At 44.9% G+C, this 12,055-nt stretch overlaps 1 protein-coding gene across 3 annotated transcripts in view; it reads right to left on the bottom strand.

Moving 5' to 3' along the window:
- The window catches only part of LOC119394543 (cytoplasmic aconitate hydratase), a 486,597-nt gene that overhangs the window by 461,564 nt on the left and 12,978 nt on the right, over positions 1 to 12,055 (bottom strand). For all 3 annotated transcript variants that reach the window (XM_037661865.2, XM_037661864.2, XM_037661866.2), the window contains one exon: positions 8,289 to 8,457. In XM_037661865.2, the coding sequence (XP_037517793.1) occupies positions 8,289 to 8,457 (169 nt within the window). The remainder of the gene's footprint in view (positions 1 to 8,288; positions 8,458 to 12,055) is intronic.

The raw sequence follows: 12,055 nt of genomic DNA, 5'->3' as shown, positions 1-12,055 counted from the left end.
GAAAACACCCAAACGGTTTGGTTTGACCAGAGAAAAAGAAAAAAAAGTTTCGCATGGATAACTGTTGCACACGCTATTTGGAGGACAACAAAAAATAGGAGGGAGCGTGCCTAGCGTCCACGAGCCAAACTCCTCCGAGGCCACTACCTCCTCATGCTCATGGCAAAATTCCCAGCATGCTCCTATTTCATTTTCTACGGCTGGGCTTCAAGACTGTCACGTGGCGCTCCCTCCTAGTTTTTTTCCCTCCATGTTTAGCATGATGCGCAGCAATCACACCCTAATGTCCAGTGTACTGGACAAAAATACATTCTCGAATTGAGAGAAAACCTGTCACTACAAAAGCTACCTTTTCACAACATTGTTTCAAGAGCACATAAGTTAGCTCGCATGATTTAAATGATTTGAATTGTGCGAAGATAGCTCCTAAAATAATTGAGCGCGCCTCGCCTTCTCCACCAGAGGGAAATGCGGCTGAAGGAGGAACTGCATTAAAAAAGATGATGCTCTTAGAGAAGCCGCACAAGTGGTTTAGGCGCAGGTTTTGGCTTCACCTGCTTTCCTGCAATGCTTTTTTTCTGATGTCCAGTACACTGGTCACGGGGTTGGAAAGAGATAACCCAATGGAACAAGAAGGAAAGTTGGGCGCGTTGGCAATACATTATCAGAAAATGACAGCCTTTCTTCGTCCCATCCATTTGTGTGCTGTATTTTTCTTATTACCTAGTGGAATGTGGTATACGTAACATTCAGGATTAGGCTCAACAATCACTAGCTCTTCTAAACATATAAAACTGAAAGATCGGAGATTTCACTTTGCCTGCCAATTCAACACCGTTAAAACTGAATGAAAGAACATCCTGGTGCCCACTCAGCACTATGATCCTTATGGGCGAAAATTCCACATTCTAATAATTCCCCACCTCCTGATCGCTCACTGCGAGGTGAATCATGCTTCATTGATACTGTGTGACCGACTACGCTTGATCACTGTCAAAGTTGATGTGCAGCCTGTTTGCATTCTCTACTTCAAGGCATGGACAAACAAGTGGTCCTGGAGATTGTGCATCAATTCTTGTGATCGAGAAAGAACTTCCTTTAATTGTAGAGCCCCGCTTTTTTTTTCAAGCGAAGCTTGTATTGCCTGACCCGCGTCAACGCGTTCACAAAAAAGGTCCTCACCCGCAGAAACTTCCCTCTTCCTCCAGAGGAGGCAATCCAGCTTAAGGCCAGCTGTGAGAGGGGAAGAATCAGACACCCCATTTTCCCAACACGGGAAGGGCTCCCAATTTTTCCTTTGTCCCCTCTTTTTCTTTGTGTCATGGCATATAATGAATATTAACAGCTGGACAGAACTGCGACGCTTGCTTCCTACTTCAAATCACATTAGCAATGATTCAGCCAGGACTGCCCATCAAGTGGTAAAATTTCACATGTGCTCATACCTATACCTACCTATGTTTCTTGGTCCTGGTGTAGTTGTTTAAGGCCATGCTTAAATTTTACACTACAGCATGAATATGTCTAGCTGACTCAAAGATTAATGACGCTTATGCAAGAGCTTATGGTGGGTCCTGGTGGTTTGAGTTGCTCAGCCTTGTAAGAAGCACTGCTGGACAAGCAAAACCAGACCAAGTTGGGCGACTCATTCAGGAAGGCGTGAAGTATCTTCAGCAAGATGCTACAAGCAGCAGACGTGAAGCTCTTTCAGGCTGACAACGATGTGGGTTTGTGCTAATGCCTTCACAACTTTATGACAGCGAGGCTGAAGCAGCCATTTGCAAAGAGCTCCCCGCCATCAATACGAGAGTTAGAACACAAGAGGTTAAACTGTGAGAAGAAATAGGATTCGGACCTATGGCAAAGTCTGTGAAGATGGTGAAAGGGCCTTTGTGTGCCTTTATCTGTAAGATCACGCAAGCAAGTCAACTCATTCAGTGTCATCATCTCTAAGTGCAGTACATGGCTGTGCCTTGTTGCTTCATATCATCGAAAGGGCCTTCCCATGCTCCCAGTGTCATATACACTAACCAACCCCCTACCTTCTCGACAACAATTTTTCGGCATGTGAAATTTTTCAAGCCGCTGTGGTGGCCTTTGCTGTTTGCGGCGAGAAATGCCCCCATCACATCGACCTTTGCGCTGAGCACGAAACTAGCTACCTAACCCCCGCCTTTTTGGAAGCGATCTATCCCATTCTGCACCTTCAGACCTGGAACAGTGCAGGAAGCGATATTTCGCTTTTTGGAGCAGATTCTGGGGCAAAAAAAAAATGCTAGTTTGGAGCAGCTACTGGTGTCTTCAGAGCAGATGGCAAAATATCCCAAATGACTCCTGGAGTTTAAAGTATGATTTAAACGTCTCATAAATATTATTATTATTATTATTAAACACATTGCACATACAATAATCACCGCAAATTGCAAGAAACAAATAATTAAGAAGATGGATGGTCATTGAACACTAAGTAATATGCGTACATATAAAGTAATACCTCATTTAATCGAAGTAGCAAAAACCACAAAAAATTTCAAGATAAGCAGATTTTCCAGATAAGCAAAGTTGCCCAAATTCCACTGAGAAGTCCAGTTCTATTAAAAACGTTATCACTACTGACCAGTTTCTTAACAGGAGCGCCTCACTGGCTCTTTGTAAAGGTATTAAAAAAAATAATGACATACCAGAGCTATCAACCAGCTGTGTTTTCCAGCACTGCCTTTTTATTTACTGCAGAAAGACACAAGTAAGGCTGGTCTGCTTCGCACTTACACCTAGCAAAGCTTTCTCGAGTTGCTTAACACATGGCATGTGCCGATTGCTGCACTCAACTTTATTTTGCACCAAGCAAAGCATGTTTCTTCTTTCGGCTGATGTCTTGAGTAGCTGCGTCGACACTGCTGCGATCACCGTGTGTGACGCCACATTGTTTCCTCGTGAAAAGAACACGAAGGTGCCCCGTTATAATTTTCCCTACTTCAACAAGAATTACACACGCAGATTCCAAATATTTCGGCGCTATAGTCTGTCTATAATTAATGACGCCCGTTTGAAATCGCAGTTTTCTTGGGCATCTCAACGACTATGCAGCACTACCGGCCGGCATAGGCACTCACGTGTTACGTCATGCTAAGAGAAGTTATAAACACAGCTTTCCTTTGCTGCCCCGCCACGGTGGTTATGGTGCTCAACTGCTGACCCGCAGGTTGCAGGATCCAATCCCGGCCGCATTTGCCATGGAGGCACAAATGCTTGAGGCCCGTGTGCTTAGGTTTAGGTGCAAGTTAAAGAACCCCAGCTGGCCCAAATTTCCGGAGCCCTCCACTATGGCGTCTCTCAAAATCATATCGAGGTTTTGAGACATCAAACTCCAGCAATTATTAGTATTATTAATTCAATACGTCACATTCGTATCACTATGTACATGTACATTACAAAAAATCTCGCAACAAACATGAATTCACCGATCCAGCTCATATTGGAGTATGTCTCTATGGTATCGGCACGCGATAGTGTGCATGCTGCTTAAGTGCTACATCAGATACATATCCACTTGGTAATACCTACAGTGCACTAGTGTTAATCCTTTCACATTTCATGCGTAGAGATATATGCAGCTGCGTTCAGACGTGTGCAGTATTTACGATGTAAGAATACTCAAGAAGCGGCGACGTATTCTTTTTGTTTCATGCTCCTACCACTCTCACAGCGCCAACGACAAGAGGGAATAGCCGTCTCGCTCAGTGTACGCACTTCTTCCATAGTGCTGCGCCCGCCCGCGGTGCACTGTGGGATTGCTTGAAAAAGGTCTATTCTGGTAGCCAAAACACTGCTGCGATGCCCAAGAAACGTAGCTTTGTGTTTGGGCCGCACCCCTGCCAAGGTAAATAACTGGTAGCAAAGCTTCCATAGAAGCCCATACATTCAGTAAATGGCCACTCATCAGCTGGCCATGGGACTTGGCGCCATCTGTGTAAGGAGGGAACACTTCCGTCAGAACAAAAAATAAAGCAGATATGACACAATATTTCGTAAAATTGCGATGTCATTTTGTGGGCACTAGCGTGAAATTTGACCTAAAAATAGTTTTTGTAGTCCCTTGATTGCTAAGGGCTCACGTCTTTACCATATGAGGCAAGCTCTTGGCGAATGCACTTTGAGTCAATGCCAGCTAAACTGTTATCGACTCATGACTAGACAGTGGTATTTAATGCTGCTTTGATTGTAGTAGTGAACTTTATTCTTGAAATTTTATTCTTTGCAGCTGCATCAAAGCCAGCAGTGTGCCTCTCATATTTTCTTCGCACATACGCACGTGCCTTACTGTACTGGTGTGCTTAGCATGTTTCACTTATAACAAGAAGAAATGATGCCTAGTTACACCAATTTCAGTTTTACTCAATTATCACAACAACACAGTTTTACTACACTTTACACAATGTGCACCAAGTGCGGTGATAAGTAAAAAAATATGTGGACACTATGTGCACTATGTTTTGCCCTATGCACCAATAAATTATCCTTATGTGTAACTTATACAGGCATGTGAATTGTAGCGCGAAAGATAACTAAGCAATATGCTACCAATAACAGGAAATCTAGTACGCACTGCATGTTCACACAGGAAACTGGGCCGCAAGAATTCATCAAAGTGCAGCAAGCACACTGCTCCGAATAATTGCCCTGGTGTCTTATCTAGTAGACATGGCTCACCAGGTGCAACTCGTGTGTGACGGCATCGATATAATACGGCCCGATTGCTCGTGTTGCCGAATAGCAATAGCACACCACGCTAGAAAATCGTTACACAGTGCTCGCCGTCTAAAGTGCTCACACAAAGCAGAAAAAAGCTTTCAAAATCCAGGCTGACCCAAGCGGGCTTGACCCAAATATCCAGAGTTTGCGATAACTGCTTCAAAAGCTCAAACAGGAAAGGCAGGCAGGTAACAAAGAAAAAATAGCCGATAGAAAGCACGTCATCTCCTATTGGCATAGGGTTTCACACAATTTTAAGAAAGTTGTGCAAAGACATAACATCAGTCTTGTTCTCAGTGGCCCGCGTAAATCATCCAAGATTGCCTGATGTCCTGCCCCAAGAAACACGCGGTACAGTACACTCAATGCAAAAAAGATGCTTATGAAGTCCCCCTCAGTTGCAACAAGGTGTTCACAGTATGTGTGCTTCAGCTCTACTAACTCGCCTTCGATGCCTGTTTCATCAGGTGTTCCCCAGGGTTCTGTGCTGGGCCCCCTCTTATTCCTGCTTTATATTAATGACCTCCCCTTGCATACCCCTGTGAAAATACGCCTTTTCGCAGATGACTGCGTCCTATATCATACTGTTAAATCTCCACTGGATCATGCCACTCTCAACACTTCCTTCTCTCACTTTTGTAGCTGGTCCAAATCTTGGCAAATGAATATTAACTTCTCCAAGACCGTCGTTATGTCATTTACCCGACGTTCATGCCCCCTGACTTTTGACTATGGTTTTAACAATGTTAGTTTGTGCAGGGTGAACGAATTCAAGTACCTCGGTATCCTTATGACACACAATCTCTCATGGTCTAAACACATTGATCTCACATGCAACAAGGCTCTTAAGAAATTAGGCTATTTACATCGTACGCTCCGTCTTGCTCCTCAAGAAACCAAACTGCTTACCTACAAAGCTCTCATTCGTCCCATCCTCGAATATGGTTGCGTGGTGTGGAACCCACATAAGAAATGTGACATTAAAAAACTAGAACGCGTTCAAAAAAGAGCTGTGCATTTTGTATGCAAAAGATATGACAGGGATTTTTCTCCGTCGAATTGTCTTCCTCAACTAGGTCTCACTACACTTGCAAAGCGTCGCCACGTTGAATGCCTCAAATTCCTTTACAATCTAATCAATTCTCCTCGCCTTGACACTCTAGGCAGTTATCTTCAGTTCTCCAGACCTTTATCTATGCGGAGCGACCACGCCCTTAACATTACAACTTTTTTCACCCACACTGACATGTTCAAATATAGCTTTTTTCCTGCAACTATAGAAGCCTGGAATTTGTTGCCCGGAAGTGTGCGTTGCTTACCACTGAAAGAATTTCTGGAAGCATGTTCATGAATGTTGATTTGCTCTCATTGTTTTGTTTTCTTTTCCCACTCCTGCAATAGCCTCATTGAGGCTGCAGTATGTAAAAATAAATAAATAAATAAATAAATATTATTGGGCAAACGGGGTGCTGCTACACTGAGAGTGTGCGAGAGCATAACTGGACAGTAAACAACAACGCAGGCAGGCACATGGCAGAGCACTGTAAGCGTTGCAACATTGCGCATGCAGGAGACATGTGCATTAGCTGCGCGTCAGTGGCACTTGAAGAAAAAGAGATTGCTTTCATGTCACGACAGAGCCTTAGCACATTTGATGTGAGCAGTATGATGGAGAAAGCAAATGTGTTTGTTACAGAAAATGCTTTTATCCTGGCGTTTGTGGTATGAACGATGATAAGTGGGAGGCGTAATGAGCTATGTTGTCAGCGCAGTCGTGCTTCCTGCATGTTGCATTTAATTTGCAATAAACTTGAGCTGTTAAGTCAGCACCGTGTCGGTCGTCCTGTCTCAAGTGCCGTTTCATTACCTATCGGGGGAAACAAATACAGCCACACACCTCGTCAACATTTTGCTAATGGCAATCACCCCTCCAGTAGCTGCAGCCACCATCCTTGTTGCCCAGATGGATGGACGGATGAATGCTACAAGCATTTATAATCACATCCATAGCGTCCACTAGCTGAAGAAAATGTACACTCACCAAGTAAAATAAAACATGAAACAACAGAACTGATGTTTAGGCGCCCAATGCGGGTGCCTTGTTCACAATGAACGAATGAATAGCGGTCTTTATAAGCTATAAAGACCGCCATACTTGACGAGCAGCCATGCTCTCTCCTGGCTTCAGGCCAAAGACCACTGTTGGTGCGAAGCTCAATCTTATTAATTACTCATTTTTATTTACAGTATACTATGGTCGCGAAGGACCATGCAGGTGGGAAACTATGCAGTTGCAAATTTCCAAGCACAAATGGAGCCTAAAGCACACAAGCTGACAGAAAAGGGAAACAAAGCAAACCTATCAGCATATCTAGAAGTATTACACGAAACCAGCGCAGCCTGTCAAGATAACAAAATAATACAGTTCATTGGACAGTGACGCTTACTATAGGATAAAAGAAACAAGAAAAAAAAAGCAAGCCCACCCCTCCCTTCAAAAAATCTTTACTCCCATAATCGAGTGCAAAACATATAGCAACAGGCAATCGCAGAAAAAAAAAAAAGTTAGCAAGAAAGAACTCTTCCTGAAATACTTCGGGTGTGTAAATGCAGTATTTGCAAATTATGAAGTAACACTGCATAATAAAACACGTAGTGAAAAAATGACGACATACAAAAGTGAAAGCGATAATAAAAAAGAAAAGTCACATGAACATTCAGTGGTTTACTGCATTTCTAAATCAGTAAGCAGCGCACTTTCAAATGCACTTGTAGATTCTAAAGAAACAATATTTTCAGGCAGTGAATTCGAATCAGAAATGGTTCGTGGAAAAAAAAAAAGAGTAAATGAAAAGATTAGTGCGCGTTTGATAAGGAAGTAGATTATGTGCATGTCGATTTCTCGATGTGCGTGACAAAAATGGCTGAATATATGCACGCTCATTGACATTCAGTCTGTTGTGATAAAGCAAGAATAAAAATTTAAGTCTTGATATTTTCCTGCGCTGCTCGAAGGTTGGAATCTTATTTGCAGCATTAGAGATGACGATGAATCTGTTCTCTTAAATATATTAAATATGAAGTGTACTGCCCGCCTCTGTACCATCTCGAGGCCATGCTTATCTTTTTTGTAGTGGGGATCCCAAACTACGCTCGCGTATTCAACTTTAGGCAAAACATAAGTTTTGTAGGCCAGAAGCTTTGCATCAGGGGGCGCTTTTTTCAGTTTGTGCCTAAGTAAGCCAAGTTTGCGAGTAGCTGCTGTACAGATGTTTTTGATGTGGGAGGACCATGTGAGTTTGTTGGAGATTGTCAATCCCAAATATTTGTACTCCGTGGCTTCTGCGACGGTGTCATTACTAAAATTTGCTTTAAGAATTTGGGTTGGTGCACAGCATGTAAAGGCGACTAACGCTTCTTTACAACATTCCAAATGTGTAGCAGAAGAACGAAGTGTTAAGACCAGAGTGATTGATAAGTGTGCTCACAGAGCGTTATGCCAGTGACACAGTTTGTCATCTTTCATTGTCACTCACGTGAAATCCTGGAGAAGCACACGAGCGGGCTTGAAGGCTATTTCGACGTCTTTGCCCTGCAGAGACTGCCAGTCCAGCAGGGCCTCCACATCTCGCTTCTTCACTTGGAAGCCATCACAGTGGCGCACCGCAGACTCGAGCAGCACACGCACCGCAAATGGCAAATGGCCTGCAATGGCACCACCCACCTCATTCAAGCATGCCTCACTACACGTCCTTCCACTTACCTCACTTTTAACTAAAGCCAAATAATGCACTGCGTAAAAGGCCAACTCGTGCAAAGGTTTCAATCTCTGTTTGCCTCAATAATGAGCTGCTGTGCTAACACACAGTGGCCTCCTTTCATTGGAGGTGGCATTCCCTAACTCTTAAAAGCCAGAAACAAAATCAACTGAGAACTCCAAAGCTGCTACATTCGAGCTTCAGAGCGAGGCAAAATGCAAATTATTTACATTTACAGGCAAGCCAGTCGAGTAATTAATTTACACTTAAAAAAAGACATATACCCCTTTTCACTGAAAAGCTACAATATCTTTGATGCGTGTGCATTCAATTCTTATTAACATCACTCTCTTGACCATTTGCATGGGCGGGGCACTGTACTTGGACCAGCAGAGCTGCTGAAGCACACCAATGGATGGAGTGAGGCTTGGGCTAAAGCCACCACCTCTTGGTATAAGGCATTGACAAAATTAAACTTCTTTCGGAGCAACAGTGCTTTCCCGGAGCTAATTGCGGAGGCCATTCTACCGCTCGCAGACGCCAACATTAACCCTCGAATTAAGAGCACTATGAGAGGAAAGTGTGAGAGATAAAAGGCACATCTGTGAAGCCTCCCACATGTGTGACCGTGGCGCAGTAGTTAGAGCGTCCGTCCAAGAGGTCGTAGGTTCAACTTGCGTTAAAGTAGCTTTTTTTTCTTTGCCATTTGATCACGTGCATTTTATGACGTATTTCCGTGATGGAAATACGTCATAACAGTCTTGGTGGACCCCGGCATAAAACACTTTATTGTTAAAAAACAACAAGCCCCCATCAATGACCCCGTGAAGAATGACACTTTTGTTCAATTCGGATTTGCGACAAGAGCACGTGAAGTAGTGCTGGCGACCCAACCAAAGGGGACAGCAGCATCGGTATTTTTCCCTCTCCGTTCACCTTGTTCGTGCGACTTTTGAGGGGAATTATCCCAGCCGACTGACGTGACTAAGCCCGGCCTTTATACCCCTAGGATTTCTCCCTCATGTGGACGCGGCTTAAGAGGGGAGGCCAATCAATCCCTTTCAACTCGCCTCTATACTGCCACTACACTTGCTCACCCTCTCTTGGCCACACATCCTAACAACCTTCTACGTAAGGCGCGTTTACACTAGAGCGACACGACACCGACGCAGACATGAGGCAGACGCAGAATCGGTCGATGAGAGGCTGGGAGCCTGACAAGACGCAGGCGGCGTCTTTCACAGATGACCGGCCGACTGTTGGCGTCGTTGCAGTGTAAATAGGACGACGACACGACAAAAGACACTCCCGGCGACAGTCGGCAGACCGAAATCGCTGTCGTGTCGCTCTAGTGTAAACGCGCCTTTAAAAGAACTTGTGCTGGGGCCGAGAAGGAAAAAGAGGCAACCAGCTTTCCTTATTTACAGCTACACATCATTTAAAGGGACACTAAAGGCAAATATGAAGTCGACGTTGATTGTTGAAATAACGGTCCAGAAACCTCGTAGTGCTACTTTTGTGCCAAGGAAGTGCTTATTTTGAAATAAAATCACGTTTTAGTGGTCCGCATCGCGTTAGCGCACTTCAAATCACCCGCCGGAAAGCGGTCTTTCTCACGTCACCGTTGCCAAGGCCAACGTTGCCCACCTTTACTGCGTGGCGGCGTGCACTGGCGGCATACACTATTCGGGCATCCAGCAACATCACATGCATGGGGTATTTTGTCGAACTTTCTGTCAGAGCGACTTTCACGAGCGCGCAAAACACACGCAGCAGTACGCGATACCGATACTACCACTGAGACGCGACCGCGTGAGCGAAGCAGGGCGCCGGGCGAAGCGCAGTTCGGCAAAAACGGAACCTTTGAACCACGCACGCCGTTCCCCATGGCAATGCCAAAGAGGTTCTTTTTTCCATGGATCAAACAGAAATGAACAAACAGCATTTTATTACGTCTCTTGATACATGGAAGGTTCTTTTTTTATTGCTGCTAGTTTGATTACTAGTGATTAATTGTAGGCAGACTCTCATACGTCATCGGGATCATTTCCAAAATGTCTCACTTGTGGCGCTCATCATGTGACACATTTAGCTTAATTTCTCGGTAAGTAGGGCACTGCTGTTGATAATATTGCCGTTTTTGATGTTGTCATACATTGAGCTTTCACTCTGACATAAATTGTTATTTGCCTTTAGTTTCCCTTTAATCGTAACCATAATTGCCATAAAATCATGCACTCAGCAAGCAACTCCAGCTACACAAACGTACAATGCAACAAGACATTCGCGACATGCAATACATAGTGCATAAGGTAAAGATATGTGACAAACAACACAAACAGCACAAAAATACAACATGGTTCCCAAGTTCAATGGCGCAATGTCTCAAAATGGCCTCATACTGTGGAAGGTTCATCAGAAGGCAAAGGAAAGCTTATCTCCCAAATCCATCTGGTCTACGAGCCGGTTGTTCAGGTCGGGGCTCGGAGGTTCTCGGAGTCACTGCCGAATGGAGCCTAATAGGTCGTCACAGTGCACTTGTTCGCGCCCTGAGCACCCTACCTCTACCTAGTTGGGGAATAGAAATACCAGACTGCCCTGAGTCGATTGCTCAAGAGTAACTAAGAGTTACGCTGTCATCCTCATACTTTTCACTATCTCCTTCATCTCCCCACCCTAAGTCTCATTGTCGTCTCCCTCATCTCTCCCCCATTTGTAGTGCCACGGTCGCTTTTTAAATGCCCCGACTCCGCCCTTCTGTGGCACTTAACCAACTGTCACTGGTTACGTGAGATATTTTCTTGTCAGTCAACATGTGTCAGCCTGAGAACCACCTTCATAGCCCACAGCTGTGCAAAAAAATAAAAAAATGCCCCCACCTCCCCGAAGAAAATCGTGAGGAAATGCGAATGCATTTCTTGCGCCAAAAGTACACGGCGTAGTAATTTTAATGGCGTAAAGCTGGACACATCGACGCGCTCAAGTCTCTCCCTTTTGGGCGCCTCTTTCAACGAACGCTTCCTACGTGCGTTCGTAATCACCTCAGGGATGTTGCCACCGCCTTCAATCCAGCACAAACGCGTTTAGAACGCGCTATTTTCAGGCTGTGCCAAGGCAGCACAAACGCTACAAACGCGTTTCAATCGGACTGCATTGAGGCGGTGGTGCAGGGAGGAGAGAGAGCGAACGGCGAGAGAAGGGGCGGCGAAGCACTGCACCTACCCTCTCCTACACTCTCTCTACACACGCGAGAGCTCCGCTGAGCTCCCGCGATCCGAGCGCCCTCACACGCCAGAGCGCACTCCTCCTCTGCACTCACTCTCCGCTACTCCGCCCACACCACCTGCTCCGGTTGCTAGGGGCGAGGATAAGCGCGCGCGCCCACAGCTGTTGCTATGGGAGAGGAAATGCATTCGCATTTAAAATCTCTCTGAAATCAAGGTGCATCAAGCAAAATACGCAAGCTCAAGATCGGGAGTGGGCAGCAGGCAAACTATCCGTCGACACATGAAATATGGGCAGAAAAGAATTTCGACATTAAGACA

The sequence above is a fragment of the Rhipicephalus sanguineus genome, chromosome 5 (genome assembly GCF_013339695.2).
Source record: "Rhipicephalus sanguineus isolate Rsan-2018 chromosome 5, BIME_Rsan_1.4, whole genome shotgun sequence".
NCBI lineage: Eukaryota > Metazoa > Arthropoda > Arachnida > Ixodida > Ixodidae > Rhipicephalus > Rhipicephalus sanguineus.
Note: the sequence above shows the minus strand (reverse complement) of the source record. Positions and strands in the feature narration are given on the sequence as shown.